General features: G+C 42.1%; 2 protein-coding genes across 5 annotated transcripts in view; both read left to right on the top strand.

Annotated features, from left to right (window-relative positions):
- The first annotated feature begins 441 nt into the window (after window positions 1-441).
- The window catches only part of LOC126927113 (uncharacterized), an 83585-nt gene continuing 62991 nt past the window's right edge, over window positions 442-21035 (top strand). The window contains exon 1 of the mRNA XM_050743452.1: window positions 442-2319. Within this exon, the coding sequence (XP_050599409.1) occupies window positions 1059-2042 (984 nt within the window). The 5' untranslated portion in view covers window positions 442-1058 and the 3' untranslated portion in view covers window positions 2043-2319. The remainder of the gene's footprint in view (window positions 2320-21035) is intronic.
- LOC126927117 (6-phosphofructo-2-kinase/fructose-2,6-bisphosphatase-like) overlaps window positions 2435-21035 on the top strand; it is a 179804-nt gene continuing 161203 nt past the window's right edge. For 2 of the 4 annotated variants that reach the window (XR_007715166.1, XR_007715165.1), the window contains exons 1-4: window positions 2435-2522; window positions 4054-4435; window positions 4927-5196; window positions 12097-12668. Coding sequence is in view for 2 of the 4 variants with exons in the window: in XM_050743458.1 (XP_050599415.1) it covers window positions 4220-4435; window positions 4927-5196; window positions 12097-12525 (915 nt within the window). In the remaining 2 variants the exon portion in view is untranslated. Of the gene's footprint in view, window positions 2523-4053; window positions 4440-4926; window positions 5197-12096; window positions 12695-21035 lie in introns of those variants that run through there. The other 2 variants (XM_050743458.1, XM_050743459.1) reach the window with 2 other exon arrangements.

Raw genomic sequence — 21035 nt, 5'->3', positions numbered from 1 at the left:
ACAAGAAAAATCATTAGAACCCAAACCTTATTTAAGGAAGGAGATCGTATACTCCTTCACAACGATCATAAGTCGGATAAATTGGACGACGAATGGTTAGGACCCTACGTTATTAAATCAGTCAAGACACCGTATTATGAGATTCTCATTAGAGATCGAGTTAAGAAAATCCACGGTAACAGAATAAAACCTTATTTTTCAGGACGATCGCCCTTGCCGTCGGCTTTACCACCCTTAACGGATTAAAAATAACCCCTATTGACAATAACGGAATATTTCATGAGAAAATATCCAAAGCATATCTTTATAGCGAGCACATAAATGTTATTATAGGACTAGATATTAGTGCTGTATTGGAACAAGTAAGATATATCGAAAAGGGAGTAGCCGAAGTTAGGAATCACTGCGAGACACGAAAAGACTGTAGCATATTACCAGAAATACGCTCTTTACAAGCAAAACTAAATAACGTCAGAACACTTAGCATCGAATTACGATCCTTAGCTCACACTCATCCCAGAAGTAGACGAGGACTAGTAGACGCTATCGGATCTATTAGTAAAACTCTTTTTGGAACCCTAGCCGCGAACGATCTAGATATAATCAACAAAAATATAGACAAACTCTTTGAAGAAGGTAACAGCCTAAAAACCATAGTAGCCAACCAGACAGCTTTGATTAAACGAATTTTAAATAACGACGTCATCCAGCGACTGAAACAAGTAGACACAGGTGTAACAAACGAACTTAAAACGCTTAACAAAAACGAGATCACCTTAATAAAAGTCATAGCTCTAGAAAGCTCACTCTCTGACTTACATTTCCAAATCGACGAAATATTCAATTTAATCATCTTAGGAAAACAAGGAATAATAAGCCCACAGATTATTGATCCCGGAACTTTTATTAACAATTACGCCCAAGTACTAGGTAGCAAAACAGTAGGAAACGCTTTTATACCAAAGGAAGAGAATTTCCAAAATATTTTAGATATCTCAGAACTCACATTGTTTACTCGACAAAACAAAGTTTTCTTTGTAATTTCTGTACCAACAGTTATGGACATGGAATGGGATATAGAGCAAATATATCCCATACCATCTCTCACGAACAAAGTGTTTTTAGCACCTTTAGTAGTTCATCCGATATTTTTAACGTCAGGACTAAATTACATCAATGTCGATCAAAACTACTTGGATAAGCAATGCCGTTCTATATCTGACTTTTACATTTGCAAACAAACTCAGCCGATTCACGACCGTCGAGTGAAGCACGATTGTAACTCTGAAATCTTAAGCGCAGAAAACACTGTCAAATTCTGTAAGGTGGTAGTTTATAACATTGAAGATATAACTTTTATCCCATTAAATGCTGAGAATCATTTTATAGCTATACCAGAAAAACCAATAGATCTGAGCATTTTCGAAGAAAAGACACATCGAATTGTTAGACTAGAGAAACCATCTTTGTTACAAACTAATAAAACCGTAGACATATTGTACAAGAATAACCATATGAGAATCAGTGGTAGTAGCAAGGAAATTTCTTACGAGATTAAAATCAAAACAGTCAATGTAACTAATGATTCAGACTGGATTGTTTTACTAAATAAACTAGAGAAAACTCCAAAACTTATTAACGATAATTACGGATACAAAGACACTCTGGATGGAATCGAAGATCAAACGAATCAACTAACTTTTGCTCATAGAATCGATCAAGTTGAATCACGGGGAATATCTATATTACAAATTATAGGATATTTATCCATTGCTCTCATATGCTTATACTTTCTCAACAAAATAGGAATGCCGAAATTGTGTTTTCATTTATTCTGTTGTAAAATCAAGCGAAACACGACAAATAACAATCCACCAGCCAGCGCTCCGATGCCAATCAACCCGGCACCTATCAACATATTCACCCCGATTCTACCTGTGCCCAGCACCAGCAACGATTCACAAGTAACCTTCGACCTGGAAACACCCAAGGCAAAATTTCACCCATCTATCTTAAAGAGGAAAAGGAACTTCGAGGACTAAGTTCATTCTAAGGAGGGGGGAGTGTAACCCCAAACTCTTTTGCCCTGACGTCACCTTAGGCGACCACTTCTAAACATTCTCCAGACAGCCGATACTTGAACATTACGCATGGCGACCTTGGCGACAATGTATATTGCCGGAGTACCTGAGGGTTCATCTATGTCCTAACGGTCCTTCCACCGAATGTTCTAGAAGCGTAGCAACAGTCACGTACGCCTACAGGGTAGTGGGGATGATGAAGGATGAAAAACAAAAGAAGAAACAGATGTCATCGAAAGTAAGAAGATATTGTAAGAGCCTCAGTCTCGAACGGCCACGGCTAGAGTTCAGAAGTGTATAAACGAGGAAAAAATAAAGTTTTCTTCTTTCCTTTAAATTTCTTTCTTATTTTACGTGACAAACGCAGCGTTGAGAGCTCTGGCCCAACGAGACGCGATGCACGAGTGCGCTACATGGCTCGCAGGCGGAAATTCCGTAGCTGTAAGCATCAATTAGACGCGTGACAAACGTCTAGTAAAGATGTGAAATTGAATAGAATCTGGAGATAAATTCAGTATCGAAAGGAGAACGCGTGCCGTTGCATTCGATCGAAAATAATCGCAAAAGTTCAAGAGATTTCAGTATCGAATCGAGAACAACAACACACGCGATTGTATTTGATTGAAAATAATTGAAAATAGTTGAGAAAGATTCGGAATCAACACGAGAACGAGAATACGCTCGGTTATGCTTGATTGAGAGTAATCGAAAAAAGTTGAGAAAGATTCAATGTCGAAACGAATGCAAGCACGCGCGATTGCATTTGATCGAAAATAATAGAACAAAGTTAAGGAAGAATTTTAATCGTTGCGCATTTGAAGAATCCGACCGGAAGAAGAAACACGTGTTTTTTTTGTTATTATGTAACCGGAGCTGCAAGAATAGATTAGAATATTAAAACGGTCAAGGGTCGTATTTATACATAGATCGCGCTAACGGTGGACGACGCGATTAAACCGAGGCTAGTCAAGCCGGTCTACCTTTCTCCGACCGAACCGAATCTCGTCGTACGAGTTTTACCTTGCTTAATATTTTTAACAACATGTACCAACGTTCCACGATAGAAACCGCAATAGTTCATGGTGTTGAAAGTAGCTTAAGATCGGCTCGTTATTTTCTCGATATTATGCGCTTTAGAAATAGTCGAGAATTGAACAAATATGACACGAATTCAATATGAAGACTACAACGGTAAAACGTGTCTTCACGTTAAATTTTAAATTCTATGTGGAAACGTATCTTAGATATTATAGGAAACTAATTATTTAATTCTGAAATTAACGGTGCATTTTTCCTTCCAAATTATATCATATTGAAATATTCCTATTTATTCTAATTTATCGTATTCTTTTTATGTGGTCTTGATATATATGTTAACAATAAGAGAAACCAACATGTAAATTCATATATAAATTACTCGCCATAATTATTAGGACATCTACACGTTATAAGCATCGATTGGAACACTTTGACACTTTTCTTTACTAGAAATTACTAGAAACGAAAGCACTCCATTCGTATTAAATATCAATATGTGCCCTAATATTTATGGCCGGCGGTGTTCTTAATTGAATAAAGCAATAATTAATTTTGACGAAGGGCCTGTAGCAACATGAAGACACTTTCAGTATTTAAATTGCATTTATCGGGAGAGAAAAACAAAAGTATAGGTTTCATATTCAAATGTGTTTAAATAATACAAATATTAGTTTAGATCATGAATTTATAGCACGTGTCAAAATATGATATAGTTTTGGTTAATTTTGACTTGCATTCTGCTGGTTTACACAAATTATTGGAAAGCTACCTCCGTGTTGCAGCAATCTCTCCAAATATACAATACAAAGAAAGACAACTGAAAATCGATATAGTCTAATGTCTATTTAAATAAAATGCGTAGGAAGAAATATACTGAAATTTGAGTTTGCGAGTCGTCACAGTTAGTTGCATTTAAGAATTTTCCTGTTTGAAGATCCTGGACGCCACGTTGGTGATGCGAGCGCAGCGCGCCGAGGTCTTCGACTATTTTTCCGGGCAGCGGTTATCGCGTCCTCATTATCGAGTGCGTCTGCGACGATCCGGTTGTACTGGAGCGAAATTACAAGGAGATATTGCGGTACAGCGCTTACTATGTTGGCATGGATTCAATAACAGCCGAAGAAGATCTACGATTGAAGATAGCTCATTACATTCGATCTTACGAGCCAATGGATGAGAAGACGTATCCACGAATCCGTATCGACACCGGCAGCATGGATATCGAGTCCTGCAACGTGTCTGGCCATGTGGAGACAAATGTTCTTGGATATCTTGGAAGCGTCACTGTTGAGCCGCATACTCTTTATTTCTCTCGGGTTGGTAATCCATCAAATTTTACATTTGTCATCGTTTAATCCTCATCTCAAATGTTCTAATCCTAGAAGCTCAGCCTTAGCGTCTTTAGTCTTAATTATAAGAATTTTTCGACAAGTGATAATGATAACGATAATGAAGAAACGTGTTTGTTCTTAGATTACAAGCTGAGTCAAGGACAATTGAGCCAGGTCGTGGCGCTTGCAATTATTAAAAAGATTAACATACATAACTGAGCACTTCATTTAGCATGACGAGCCCTCAATTGTTTACACACAACATGTTTTAAAAGCATACGTATACGTATACGCATACGTAAAAACATACATATTGTATTTTTAAAATCTTGCTATCTTATCAGGGTTTGGTTCCAAAAGTAATTTCTTCTCGCCTGATCGTAATCTTATCATTGCTACGCCTCTCTTTTTGAACGTAATCAGAATATTCTACGATTTGATAAAACTAAAGCTCTCCCTCTCTCTTTTGATTACAGCACGGCGAAAGCGAGTACAAGGTATTGGGTAAGGTTGGTGGTGACGCAGTTTTAAGCGCACGTGGCGAGAGATATGCACAGGCGTTGGCCACCAAGTTCAACGCTATGCGTATTCCCGACCTGCGCGTGCTAACTAGTCGCCTTCGAAGGACTATCGCGACTGCTCGTGGCGTGGAAGCGCCCCAAGAACACGTGACAGCACTCAACGAACTCCACGCCGGTATCTGTGAGGAGCTGTCTTATGAAGAGATGCAGGAGCATTATCCGCAGGTAATTTCAGATCAAACGCGTCTTCCTCCTCGAAATTTCGTCACTGCTTGCATTGAATTACGTTTCAAGTGTTGTTGACCTCGGGGTCTCGATGATGGCGGCAAGCAGAACGGACACGTGCACGACGCTCCGTAGGCATAACCGAAATATCTGGGTAAATTAAAGAACTCGGGCGGAAAGTGCACGAAAGTGAAGTTTCTAGTGTTCCGGAATGAGTGGGAATACAAGAAATAATGGAGCTCGCTGGTATGAAAGCGAGAGAAACGATTGAAAGTGCTGTGTGTGGAAAGTGAGGTTAGGGGCAGAGCGAAGGCCATCTTGGGTCGCGAGACCGAAGCGCCACCGGGCGGGCTACCTGGGTAACCAAGGAGCGGGAGAGCGCCCCCGTGGAGGGCCAGTCAAAACTCCCCGCGTCGAACAGTGATAGGGACACTGCGAGTTTAAGTATCCGGTCATCAGACAGACGACTGGCGACCTTACGACGACATCGGCAAGTATTTAGGACACGAATCGCATACACGCGGAAGGATACACCTCAAAAATACATATATATATATATGTATATTAAAATCATAAACACAATATGGACAAGTACTACAAGGTAAGTAAACTTACGGCTCAGGGGGTTTCGGAGCTTCCAAGCCCCGTCGGGGATTCGAGTAGCGTCCCAGGCTCGACCCGACGGTCACCCAACGACTGGACGAACGGCGAGGGGAAGGTCGATCCCAGGGCCTCCCCTCGTTCGGTAAACACGACCGGGGACCAAGAAACACCCGCAGATGTCACAGAGGGAAAGATGTGCAAAAAAAGCACAAGAAGATACCTCGAATTTGATGAAGACATCGCGGGATTCATCGAGGATGTCGAGATGCCAATGCAGGCACTCAAGGATAAGACACCACCCACCGTAAAGGCGACCCGATTCGCAAAGGAAAAAATCCCGAAAGGTGACAAGATCACCAGATATTTGAGAAAGTCCCCAGTGGAGGGGAGGGCGGGCAAGACAACGAGAAGCCTGGCCAGAAGCCAGCCGATGGCAACGAAGGACGAAGCGGCCAGCACCTCGGAGCTGGACACACCGGCGGAAATGTCGGACAGCGGCAGCGAAGCGGCGGCGCCAAGGGAAAGTCTCAGGAGGAAGGCCATGGCGAACAGAGCAACGGCCGAGACCGAAAGCAATGACGAGGACAGTATCGTCATCAAAATGAGCGAATGGAAGACGATGACGGAAATCATCACAGAAGTCTTCCGCGAAATCCAATACATAGGTAGCAGACTCTACCTCATGAGCAAAAAGGATACCGACATCAAGGAAAGGAGGGACGCTATCAGTAAAAAAGCGTCCAAGCTCCACTCGATGTTGGACGAGATGAGGCTCAAGAGGAACGCTAGGACAGTCACGGCCACCTGGATGACCACCCCTCCGGGGAGGAGTGAGGAGAAGGAAGGAAAAAGGAAGGAGAGATCGCCCGTCGAGGGGAAGGGCGACACCAAGAGAAAGAGACCAACGACCATGGAGGCCTCCTACGCAGGAGCCTGTGCCGGCAACAGCTCGGCAAAAGCGACTACTGACTACACGGACAGCGATGTAAAGGATGACTGGATCCCTGTCCGCGGAAGGAGAGGAAAAAGAACGGACACCCCGACGGTGGTCAGTAAGGCGAACGCAGGAAGGGCGGCATTGGACAAGCCAAAGAGGCCGGAGGGACCGAAGAGGATTCGTAACAGACCCGAAGCCATCCTCGTCAAAGTAGGGCAAGACAAGGAGTGGATCCAGGCCTACAAAGACCTGATGGGGGCAAAGGAGACCCTAAAAGAGAGCTGTGGAATTAGGAGGACCAGAACAGGTGACATTCTAATCGAGCTGAAAGCAGGTAGCAACGCCAAAAAGACCGCGGCGGATATGAACACGGCGCTAAGAGGCAAGGTGAGAGCGCTACCAATGCGCGACAAGACCTCCGTAGAGATCAGGGATATAGACCCGCTCGTAGGCAAGGAAGAACTAGCCAGGGTGATAGGAATGCATCTGGGCATAAGCGACATCACTGAGGTCGAAGTAAAGACCCTAAAAATGGCGCCGTGGGGCACCCAATCGGCAATAGTGACGATGCCGAAAGCCTACCTGGCCAAAGAGGGGGCGAGCCGGAAGATCAGAACCGGCTTGACGATAGCCTCGATAAAGGCACTACCCAATGTGGTAAAGTGCTACAGATGTCACATGTTCGGTCATATCGCGAACAAATGCACGGCGATAAGCCCTGGAAAGGAGATTTGCAGGAAGTGCGGAGCCAAAGACCACACGATAGCTGCCTGCGCCAACGCACCCTGCTGCTCCATCTGCAGCAAGGAGAAAGGTGTGAAATTTGACCACGTAACCGGATCCCTGGCTTGTCCAGAGTATAGAAGGCGGTTGAAAGCGAATAAATGAGGATACTGCAGATAAACCTCAACAGATGCAAGCTGACGCAGGACATGATGCACCAATGCGCGATCGAACTTAGGCCGGATATAATAATAATTTCCGAGCCGAACAGGCAGCTACCGCACTGGTATAATGACACCAAAGGAGACGCCTCGATATGGGTCACATTCCTCAACGGCAAACTGCCCGATGAAACAACAGAGGTCAAGAGCGACGGGATAGTGGGCGTCCGCGTCGGCGACGTCTTCTGCTTCAGCGGATACTGTTCGCCCAACATAAATAGGCTAGCATACTCCGAGTACATAGACACGCTGTCGACTATGACGAAGAGCGCTGCTAGAAGACACGACAAGGTCGTCGTGGCCGGAGACTTCAACGCAAAGTCAACCTGTTGGGGAGGATCGACCACAGACAAGAGAGGGAGAGTCTTAATGGAGGCACTAAGCAGCCACCGGGTGTTTCCACTGAGGCTCAAGGAAAAGTATACCTTCTTCATGAACGGGAAGACGAGCTTCCCTGACATAATAAGCGTATCCAATAAGGTCAGCGAGATACACGCCGGAAGCGCGGTCTTGGACAAATACTCGGCCTCGGACCATCTGTACGTGCTCCACAGGTTTGAGGCGAGGAAGACCCGAACCGTATCGAAGTTATACAGGTACGTGACCAAGGACATATCGCCGGAGGAGTTCCTGAGCAGATTCGACGACACTCTGAAGAAGGAAGACCTCAACGCGGCTATCGGAGAGGATGGGGCCGAGCCCCTGCAAAAGAGCATCGAAGGTACGTGCGAAGGGATGCTAAGGAAGTCGAACAGGGCGGCGACCCGCAAGTACGCGAACTACTGGTGGAACCCGATGATCGCGGAACTGAGAGCGCAGGCGCACAAAGCGCTCAGGAGGGTGACGAGAGAAAGGAAGAAGAACGCCGGCAACACCGAGCCCCTCGTCAACGCCTACAAGGAGATCCGAAGGCAATTAAAAAAGGAGATCGCCCGCAGCAAAAAAACAGCCTGGGCAGAATACTGCAAGATACTGGAGAGCGACCCTTGGGGCAAACCCTATCGCACGGTCATGAAGATATGTAAAAGCAAGGGACCAACCAACGACATGCCGATCGACATGGTGAAGGCAGTCTTACAGAGGCTATTCACCTTGGGACACGGACCCCCCCATTATGAGGGCCGCGAAAAGGCAGAGACCGAAGAAGAAGGAGATATTAGCCTCAGCGTCGCCATCGGAGAAGGCGATGTCGTCGATGCCGCCGGAAGAATGAACACCAAGAAGGCTGCAGGAGTCGATGGCGTGCCGGGCGAGATCGCGAAGCTGGTAGCGAGTCGCAGGAGCGAACTCGTGACAAGGGCGTTCAACGGCATCACTGAAACAGGAAGGATCCCAGTCTGCTGGAAGACGGCCAGAGTAATACTGCTAAGGAAACCGGGTAAGGATCCCAGTCTCCCTAACGCGTACCGGCCGATAAGCATACTCCCAACCATGAGCAAGATCTGGGAAAAATGCTTTAAGAAGATCATCGAGAGATGCATCGGAATGGACCCGTTCCATCGGAGGCAATATGGCTTCAGAAAGAAGAGGAGTACGGTAGACGCCATCACGCAGGTGATGAAGTTTGCCAACATCTGCAGACAGAAGAAGGTAGTATGCCTGATGATCACCCTAGATATTAGCAATGCCTTCAATTCGCTCAGCTGGAAGAGCATATACGAGGAATTTGACAAGAGGAAGCTGCCATGGAAGGTCAAAAGGCTAATCGGCAGTTACCTATCCGGAAGGAGGATCATCGTGAGCAACCAGCACGGCACGGTGGAGCACGAGGTGGCGGCGGGAGTCCCGCAGGGATCCATCCTCGGACCATTCCTGTGGAACTTGGTATACGACCGGTTGCTCGAGAGACTCGACAACATGCCTATGGTCAGAGCAACCGCCTTCGCGGATGATCTGGCCATCACATGCTCCGTCGGGAGGAACGAAGAGGCCTCCGCCAAGGTCAACACGATGCTAAGGATCGCCAACGACTGGTGCACGAGTGTCGGGCTCACCCTGGCGAGAGAAAAGACGGAGGTCATGTTCATCACAAGCTTGCGAGTGCCGAGAGTGGTGAAACTCAGGTTGGGCTCCTCGGACATCGAAACGGTCGATCGCATCAGGTATCTCGGAGTCGTCATTGACTCCAGTCGGAGGTTCGGTGCGCATATCGAGATGGCGTGTAACAGAGCCGACAAGTTAATAGGAGCACTTAGGGGAATTCTACCCAACATCAACGGGCCGCCCAGCTTGGCTCGGAGGCTCTACTACAATGTGTGGGAGTCCATCGTAACTTACGGAGCACCGGTGTGGGCTAGAGCAGCGAATACCGATAAGAACAGGAAAAAGCTGAAACGTGCACAACGAACGGCCCTGTGCATAACAACGACGGCACATCGTACCGTCTCCCACGCGGCACTTTGCGTGTTGACCGGGAATCTCCCGATTTACATAAAGATAAAGATGCTCGGAGAGACCTACGAGAGGAACAAGATCCACGGGCCCAGGAGTGGCACGGATGACGACTGCAAGCTGAAGGAGGAACTGGAGGCGATTCGCAAGAAGGCCCAAGAGGACTGGCAGAAGGAGTGGAACAACTACAAAAAAGAAAATATCACAAAGAAGCTAATACCGAGTGCGCTGTTATTTACCAAAAAGAAGATGGACATCGATCACCACACCATGCAGCTGCTAACCGGGCATGGGAGCTTCGGTGTCTATAGGAAAAGGATTGGCAGGGACAGCGACAGCAACTGTCTCGACTGTGGAGACCCGAACGACGATGCAGAGCACGCCCTCTTCGCGTGCCCGAAGTGGACGGACAGAAGGATCGAGCTGGAGAACGCTCTGGGCGGGAAGATAGACGTGGGCAATCTGATCGCCACGGTGACCGCCAAGGACGAGAGCTGGAATAAATTTAGGCAATTCTGCAAGACCGTCATGTGTCACAGGAGGGTGACAGCGAGGGCCTGGGAAGAAGCAAGGAGGAGAACGAGCGAAACAACAACTACGCGGAGCAATGAGGGCAAGGACATGAAACAACGAAAAACCGCAGAAGGAGACCAGCCCAGTATTCTGAACTGGCTGAGAGGACGACATGAGCAGTAACGGCCCGAAGAAGTAGATACTACGGGGCACGAAAGGACAACCCTGATGACTGCCGACAGGTTTTACCGGGGTTGTCTGCCCCCCAAGCGGAGGAAGAAGGAGGAGGGGTTTTTAGTGGGTATGGCAACGACATCCGACCGACTCCCACATAACCCAGTGATGCGGGTCACTGGGCATGCGTAATAGCATTTTCCCCTCCCCACGCAAAAAAAAAAAAAGTGTTGTTGACCAAAGGCTTATTCAGACACGGCCAGTAGATTAGTGAAATAGCGAATGAAGATAATTTATACTTTTAAGGATGATTCATCGAAAAATGTGTAAATTCGGTTTCACTTACTACTTGCCTAATCTTCTGGCTGTATTTAAACGAGCCTTCAATCGGTTGAATTTATCAGTCCCTAGCTCTAAGAGCTTTAATTTATTTGTGTAGTAAATGGTAGATAGCTGTAACAGTTATCATTGTAGGTTATAGGGTATAACGGTATAAGCTTTTAGGGTATATAGGATATAAGCTTTTTGAATTAATCTAATCGTATCAGTATTATGTTAGAAACATTGTACTATAATTGACACATTTAAGATTAGTATTTGATCAAAATTTTCCCAGTGATCGATTAGTTAATGTAGTTATAATTTGTATTTCAATAAGTTTGGGATCCTAGATATGGAATATTTATTATCTACTAGGTTTGTCAATTTAATTCTCTAAGCGAACAACTTTCAATCGTATCTTGGAAAATGAATAATAACACAAATCTTCACGGATGACTCAAGCATTGAATACTTGGCCACTGGGGAAAAGTATCGAGTGACTTAACGTCTACGTTAACAGTCTGTAACTGATTAAAATTCAGTTGTATGCAAATTTATCCACTTACATCCACGAAATATTTGCTTGACTAATGAGAATGAGCGTTGAAGTTCAAAGAAATATTCCCAGTCAAGTACATAGCACATAGACGATAATCACAATGTTTCACGTTGCTAGATCGAACTCAATCAGTCTGATTAATTTGGGCGAAGTTTTAGAACATGGATAAATGAATATTATAATTACAATAAGAAGTTGATGTGTACTTATTAACCGTGTATTATAACGAAACTTAAATCATACCATGATTTGAATATTATATCGCAGGTCTGCTTTATTAAAGTTTATGTTTAAAATTAGCCATTGTTCCCTGACTTTGCATAAGCTAGGTTTTAATGCTTTGGGGACCTCGATGTACGAACCATTCTATGACTTAGGCAAAAGTCTATATACTTTAGTATATAGTACATAGATAGCGTATATACCTTCTACATCTCTAAATCAATGCTTTTGCGTAGGAATTTGCATGGCGCGATCAAGATAAGCTGCGCTATCGTTATCCATGGGGAGAAAGCTACATCGACGCCATGCACCGCGTGGAACCGGTTATTGCTGAATTACAGAGATCCAACAACATCTTGGTCGTGTCTCATCAAGCTATTCTGCGCTGCATCATTGGCTTTTTCACAGATAAAAAACCGGAAGAGGTGCCTTACGCTTTGGTGCCACTGCATACCATCATCCGAGTCAGCAGCCAGGGTTACAATTACAAGGCGGACTTCTTCAAGTTACCCATCGAGTGCGTAAACACGACTCGCGTGAAGCCGAATAATTGTAGCGCGGACAGAACCGCGAACGATGCTCTGCTCACAGTCCCAGCACATTTCGACATACCGGATCCTTGGCGAAATCTTGGCAGCGGACCCACTCTCGTACAACAACACTGAGAAACCGCTCGGAGATCCACGATCACGTCGAAAATTCGATGTCTGTTTGTTTGTAACCCCTGGAGCTTTCAGCAGTGATGTCTTCTTGGAATATTTTTGCTTTTGAATTCAGGCAGGGGATGAAGATTTGAAATATCATGCAAGTATGGATTGAATATATTTTTAGTATATAATTTATGTATAAGTTTTATGTATATTTTATGTATAAGTAGATCGCTTTAAGGTATCTTTAAGAAATACAGATTCGATGAGACGGAAGATGATGATATCGGAGTCAATTCAGAATATATTTTTCGATAAATGGATTGGATAGATCGCGTGAAAGAAACGACATGTAAAATCAAATAATCGTTATCGATACTGGAAATTTATTTCTGAAATTTTCATTTTCTCATGAATCCCGAGAAACTTAGGTCGTTTCAACTTTGACTTGTTTATCGTCGAGTTCCGTTACCTTCGCGGGGTGTACTCCGATTGTCGTGTTTTTCCTCGTTGATTCTGTTCCCATTGGCAATAATTTAGTATCCTGCTGCTGGAGCCCTCTATACGTTATGTTTAAGCAGTTTAATTTTAATAATCACATACAAGTCAAATGTTACATTAACTCTAATATGTCGCAGATGACTATCGCAAGAAATATTTTAATTGTACATCGTAAAATTCAGAAAGACAGGCAATCTTTTAAATTGTAGGAATGCGAAACATGTCTTTCGTATTAAATTCTATTTCAAAATATTGATATAATATATACAACGAACACACGAAAGACAGTTTTTTTAGTATTGTACTATTTATAGGTGATAGAATTTTAGATTTATGTATTTTCGTTTGCCTAGTTCCTAGCACAACGATTGTAAGCCTTGAGATTTGGACGATATTAGGATTTTTATTACTGTAAAGTACAATTGAAAGATACTATATCGTAGCGTTATATAAAGTTTGACTATAAAACGGACCTGATATCATTGTTAACAAGGAAATAACGAATATTGTATTTTTCCAGTGTGTATGAGTGTTCGAACGATAGACGTGAGGTGATAAGGTAGTGATTAGTTTTCACAAACACCAGAGTATACCTAACTACGTAGTTTATTAGATACAATACACTTGTTGTCTCGGTTCGCGGTCACTAATAGTTCGGCGCCAAGAAGTATCGCTTAATTGCTGCTGCTCGTGTCTCTCGATAACTAAGAATGCGTCGCTACCCTGTTCGCTATATTTATATGCGTCGGAGTTGACGAAAGGCGTTGGGATTTGAATTTCGAAGATGTTCTCGAAACATCCCAACAGGCGCTGAGCTCTCGACCTTGTTTACAATTGTTGGCTTTTCGGGTAGCTGACTCGAGGGCCTATGATCACGGCAAAAACGACGGATTTGGATTAACGATCGGAACCGCCTAAGGTTGTCGGATCTATAATAAGCTCGTCTTTGGGTAAACGCGATTTCTTGTGTAGCGGATTTACTGGGCTAAAACCATTATGAGAAATTGTTATCCAATCATTCGATAGTTAGACGTGGAAGCAGCGTGAGGAAATAACGATGGACAACCGGCGCAATTTGTCGAAGAGCAATCGATCGAATTAAAATAAATAGAAATATCTGATTGATGAAATTCATGTTTAATTTCATTGACAAATAAAATCTTGTCTCTCTATAAAAATGTATACGCGTAACGAATAGAGTTAGCACGCGCGTTCAACGTTTGAAAATGAAAATAAAATACATAACGCATAGTTTGCTTTGTTATTCCGCGGAAAACTAAATAAATTTGTTGGAAAAATGTTGAAGAATTTCAAGTTGTCCTTAACGCGGTAAAAGGGAGTAAATTGCAGTGACTGCGGTTGAATATTCAAGAATGGAAAAGACGTGGATTTATTCTTTTACAGATGGCTATGAATTCGAATGTGACGAGCTTGGTCCAAGAGAGTGGCTACATTCCGTACATCCATCGCCCAGAAACTTACATAGTACCTGGAATATTCTTAATAATCCTGATAGTGGGTGTATTTGGGAACGGAATGATGATGATTGCATTGGGTGCGGATTCGGCTGCAAAGAATACATCCACTATCTACATGTTTTCGTTGGCTCTGGGCGATATTTTGGTAAGAAAGGGCAGGATGTGTATATATTATCTCTAATGTATCATTCAAGACCGACGTTAAAAAAAAGTATCTCTGACGTCGAATAAAATGGAAAAAGATTTCGTGCACGTTTGAGAAACGTTCAGATGGACAAGACGTGTCGAGAGTTTCCTCTCGTAAAATATAAAATGTGTTCAAAATTTCATAGCATAAATTTTGTAACAACATATTTCTGTATGAATAATTAACTGGGTAGAATTAAACTAATCTACTATTATTCTTGCAAGCCACAATCAAAAGATTCATCAGCTTACTAACACGGAATGGATAAATATTTAATTGTACTTCTTGTGGTTATGATTCATACATCTTGAAAAAGCCATCTGCTACCCATTGTATTCCGCGTATAAATATATATAATAAATCAAAATGAATGTCCAATAAGTTGAAAATAAATTGCGACAAAGCTGGAATGGTGAAAACTAACTATCCATGAATATAGATATTCCGAATATAGATGAGAAAAATCTTTCCTTCCTTCGTCGGGATCCTCTTTACATTTCGATTTCCCGTCAAGCGGAAAATGTTGCTAGGACCCCATGTCATTTGTATCCCGGCAATATATAAATAAATATTTTCTCGATTATAGTGTTCGAACGATCATGCTTAAACAAAAAGAAAATGTGTATTTCACATTTTTAGCCCAGTAAATCCGCTACACAAGAAATCGTGTTTACCCAAAGACGAGCTTATTATAGATCCGACAACCTTAGGCGGTTCCGATCGTTAATCCAAATCCGTCGTTTTTGCCGTGATCATAGTCAGATCAAAGGGATACGCGCGACACAAAAACTCGTAAAATCGCGTTTTGTTTGGCCTGCGCTAAACAAAGATTGCCAAACATGGACACGGCAATGCATCCCGTGTCAACAATGTAAAATAACGAGACACGTATCAACGCCGACCGGAACATTCGGGGAGCTCGCAGGACGATTCAAGCATATACATTTAGACATTATCGTCATGCAATACTCACAAGGCTGCCGATATTGTCTAACATGTATCGATCGTTTTTCACGTTGGCCCGAAGCGATTCCTATACCAGATATGGAAGCAACGACCGTTACCTCGGCTCTTCTTTCCACATGGATAGCGCGGTTTGGCGTCCCAGCAAAAATAACAACAGATCAAGGACGCCAATTCGAATCCAATCTTTTCAAAGAACTATGCCGGATGCTCGACATTAAGCATTTGCGTACCACAGCCTATCACCCCGCGTCCAACGGGATGGTAGAGCACTTCCACCGGCGGCTTAAAGCCGCAATCAAATGCCACAATTCGAGCAACTGGGTCGAAAGCCTTCCCATAGTTCTTCTAGGCATTAGAACCGCTATCAAGGAAGACCTGAGCGCAACGGCAGCCGAAATGATTTATGGTACGGGTATACGATTGCCAGCGCAATTTTTGTACCAGCAAAACAACCGGCCAATGCGGAATTCGCAAACCGTCTGCGAGAGCGAATGAGCAAGATTAGACCTCTGCCGATTTCACAACACGGCGAAAAGAAAACGTTCATGTTCCGCGATTTAGAAACGTCGCCGTACGTTTTCGTACGTCACGATGCAATCGGAGGCCCACTGCAACCACCGTACGATGGCCCCTATCAGGTTATACAGCGTGGGGAGAAAACCTTTACCATACGGGTGAAGGACAAAAGCGTGAAAGTCTCCGTAGACCATCTAAAACCCGCCTTCATCGTGTCGGAAGATATTGAGCACCTAGAAAGGAGTGCACAAACCCACGACGTGTTTGTACCTAGAAAAATCTTCCGACCGCAAAGCAGCGAGCAAGCGCAACAAAGCGATGGAGACGCAAGAGCCCATTACACCACGCGTTCGGGCAGGAGAGTTCGTTTTCCTGACCGCTTTCAAGCGGGTTGCATCGACAATTAAATATTTATCCCTTCCGTGTTAGTAAGCTGATGAATCTTTTGATTGTGGCTTGCAAGAATAATAGTAGATTAGTTTAATTCTACCCAGTTAATTATTCATACAGAAATATGTTGTTACAAAATTTATGCTATGAAATTTTGAACACATTTTATATTTTACGAGAGGAAACTCTCGACACGTCTTGTCCATCTGAACGTTTCTCAAACGTGCACGAAATCTTTTTCCATTTTATTCGACGTCAGAGATACTTTTTTTTAACGTCGGTCTTGAATGATACATTAGAGATAATATATACACATCCTGCCCTTTCTTACCAAAATATCGCCCAGAGCCAACGAAAACATGTAGATAGTGGATGTATTCTTTGCAGCCGAATCCGCACCCAATGCAATCATCATCATTCCGTTCCCAAATACACCCACTATCAGGATTATTAAGAATATTCCAGGTACTATGTAAGTTTCTGGGCGATGGATGTACGGAATGTAGCCACTCTCTTGGACCAAGCTCGTCACATTCGAATTCATAGCCATCTGTAAAAGAATAAATCCACGTCTTTTCCATTCTTGAATATTCAACCGCAGTCACTGCAATTTACTCCCTTTTACCGCGTTAAGGACAACTTGAAATTCTTCAACATTTTTCCAACAAATTTATTTAGTTTTCCGCGGAATAACAAAGCAAACTATGCGTTATGTATTTTATTTTCATTTTCAAACGTTGAACGCGCGTGCTAACTCTATTCGTTACGCGTATACATTTTTATAGAGAGACAAGATTTTATTTGTCAATGAAATTAAACATGAATTTCATCAATCAGATATTTCTATTTATTTTAATTCGATCGATTGCTCTTCGACAAATTGCGCCGGTTGTCCATCGTTATTTCCTCACGCTGCTTCCACGTCTAACTATCGAATGATTGGATAACAATTTTTCATCGAGCCGGAGAATCGGTAGGATTTCGACGATCAACTACTAGTTCAAAAATTGAAACGATACCAATAAACGTGCCTTTCTCCTTCGTAAAACTATACAGTCATTTGAATGTATTGTAAACGTTCTACTTTTCGTGTATTCCCATGGAGGTTAGCTAAATTGGTATGTGGACGAATGTGAATTTACGTGTGTGTTTATCACTGGAAATAAAACGAAAAGACTGCACATTCCCGTGGAAGGTAGATAGGCAAAGAAATTGTCCATTTCTTTTGATATTTCAAGAAAACTACCTCGACACCTGTGTGCGCGTTTTAAACAAATTATTTGCCCAATGGCACGTGATAATACCCTGTAATCGGAAGCTTTGTAGTTTGCAGCGATAAGGAGACTATACGAATATATTTAAATTGTATTTCGGCTATGTAGTTATTGGGAAAATTGGAATATTTATAGAAAACTTTTATAAATATTATGTGTTTCATATGAAATTATTATAGTTATATCGGTAAGGTTTGAAAGAAATCTGTAAATGTATATAGAAACTACAAGACATACACTTAAATCGTCGCGTGCCACTAATATTTCGTAGCGATCACAATATTTATTTAAATAATTCATCATGTTGTTAAGCCTAAATATTCAGTCAGACTATTTTTAACATTCATTATGTGTTTAAAATAAGTGTTTATAATATATACTAATTTTTGTATTAAGTATTTTAGTATTTTTCAAGCAATTTTTTATTATCATGTAATTTTTATGTCATGTATACATTTTTATATTATGTACGTATAATAATGTCCCATTAATAGTTCTAATTAAATTCCAAACTGTTTTATATAACACAGACAATATATGCATAAAAGTTGTCTACGATAAATATTCAAATATATGCAGCGTGGCGAACCACTGTAGGTAAAAGAAGCAAAGAGAAAAGATGTATCATTCGATACCAGATGGATTTCTTTTCACGTGAGGGAAAAAAGGTCCCTTTTACGAGATGAGTGCGATTTCCCTCAGTTATTGATTAAATTTTTGTCTCGACGTTTTAATATCATTCGCCAACAATGCCGCAAAAATCCAATGTGTATTCTTTAAAATAGAAAAACACAGGTAGAGCGACGAGGAAAACGAAGCTCGCACACCCAACAAGCGACATTTCATTGAAATATTGTAGTATCGTGGACAAAAGGCCTAAGATATCGGCCGAATCGTAAACAATGTCGCGAGAGCCGCGGCATCGTCGGGTACATCAATGTGTCGTCGGTCCTTTCAAGTGAACAGTTTCGTGGAAAAGGCCTGCGTGACCCTGGCCACGGGCGTTTTCGGGACACGTGCGCGATAGGGCGGGAAAAGACAAAGAGATGCTAAAGGGAGTGTTAGTTGAGCCGCCGGCGAGAACGAATGCAAAAGGCGTACAGTATGAGTTGAGAAGCGAGAGCGTGCGAGTGCAGATGCCGAAGACGAGAGTTGTAGAGCTGCTAGCGTTGTAGAGAGATCGAGTTGTTAGAGTTATAGAGTTGCGAGAGTGATTTGAGCGGAATAAGACTTTTGTGTTTTAGTTCAAGTTGAACATTTATCGTTCTCTGTCCAATTAATCTCTGTTATTTTCATTTATCTTAATAAATAGTATTAGGAGAATTTTACAAATCTAAATTATTCTAATCCTATCCTTTTTCCGATACTACAATATTAGTTTTTTTTTCCATGAAAAATATTTCTATAAATAACATTTATGCATCCCTATAAATTCCATTAGTATATAAAATATATGGCTTGTTTGTTCGTGGTCCGTGTTTTCCTCTATTTAAACACGACAAGAGAGTAATGAAAACGAAAATAACTTCATGTAAGACAATCTGACGGCACGTTCAAATACTTTGGCGTCTGCATATTTTCCACGATACTTTTTTCAAGCGAACGAACATCTTGTGTATTCACTTTTGCATCGTCTGTTTGTTATTTCCAGCAAGTTACAGACGAAGTTGCAATATCACGGTTCCATCGCTTCAGCATCCTGTTTTCGAATTAATGTAGTTGAGCCACCCGCGTCAGATGGATATATATCCGTGTACCACCTTATGTAAAATATTTTTCCAACGTCTGCTTTTTAAATTTCGATCATATATATGCTTTTGTAAAGCACAAATTTGTTTGAACTTTCGAGTTATTTCCTCGCTCGTTGAATAGTTAATCTACAGTAGTAATAGCGTTGTATGTTGAAACAAGTATACCTTAAATATATAATTAATGGTAAACACGGTTTTATAATACTAACAATATTGTAGTTCATTAATATAATGCAAAATTGCAACTGTAAATACTATATTGCAAAGAATAATTTTAGCTATTGAATATTAATACCTGTTTAAGGTAATTGTTAATTGCAATAGATACCTTCTAGCCTGTTCCAAGTTTTACCAATCTAATCACGATAATCGAGTCTCATTACTAGCGAAATTTCCAAATGTTCCAAAGGGTATAATACTCAACGATAAATTAGCACGAGGACATTTTGAACGTAATTTTTTCGTGGTTTACCACGCGGCGCGTTTCAGTAAAATTTGTTAATTGCTACAAGGAAATTCACGCTGCGTGCCAAAATTTTCAGACGTTTCCAATTTCGAGCTCTTTTGCAATCAGCTGAAAGCTGGATAGGCACAAAGGGGACGTAACTATGAAATTTTCTCTCAGCGTATACACGAGATACAAGAGTTCTTGGGGATCAAGCATGAAGATTAGGGGAAACTATAGTTAGCGCAAACGGGTAAACGTTGTACGCGATTGCAAAGATAAGACACGAACGTAAGCGAAAATGCTCATTAACGAAGTATAATATACGTTGAAGATTGCACGTTAGAATTGCAAATTGCGACGTTGTATCTTCCTGATCTGAAAACGCCAACATCTTAGAAAACCCTTTAAAGGAGAAGAAAACATTGGTGCTGGTGAAACGATTCAAGAATGCAATATACTGGAATTATATTCGTGTAATTGTCTTTTAACTCCGCTTTCCATCCTGTTTTCTTATTCCTTTTTATCTTCCCAGGTCTTTAAATAAGTCTCTTCTATATTTATCCTTCAAAATATTTTAGTTGGAAATGGACAGAAATAAGCCTTGCGCTATAGTGTCATTTTTCATTTTCCGATACGCCGTTCCTTTTGTCCCATGCAAAACCCACGCGTCCATATCTGGATGTTCGATAACGAATCGCGGCACAATAAAAACTAATCAGATCGATCGCTTTGCTATATGACCTTTCTACCATTTTAAATTGATATAAACTCAACGACAGCGAGAACTTCGAACGCTGCACGGTACGGCATTTAGATGAGAATTTAGGACAAAAATCAGAATTTGCTGGCCGCGTTCGCACGCTTGCGGGCTACGTTTGCACGTTTGCAGGCCACGTTCTCAGGTTCTACAGTGCGGCGTTTGAATGAGGATTCGGGACAAACATTTTAAAAATACATATAATATGCAGTTTTCCAGAAATTTAATATCAGGGAATTCGATGTGAATAAAAGTCTGTT

Source organism: Bombus affinis, unplaced genomic scaffold, assembly GCF_024516045.1.
Source record: "Bombus affinis isolate iyBomAffi1 unplaced genomic scaffold, iyBomAffi1.2 ctg00000075.1, whole genome shotgun sequence".
Lineage (NCBI taxonomy): Eukaryota > Metazoa > Arthropoda > Insecta > Hymenoptera > Apidae > Bombus > Bombus affinis.
Note: the sequence above shows the minus strand (reverse complement) of the source record. Positions and strands in the feature narration are given on the sequence as shown.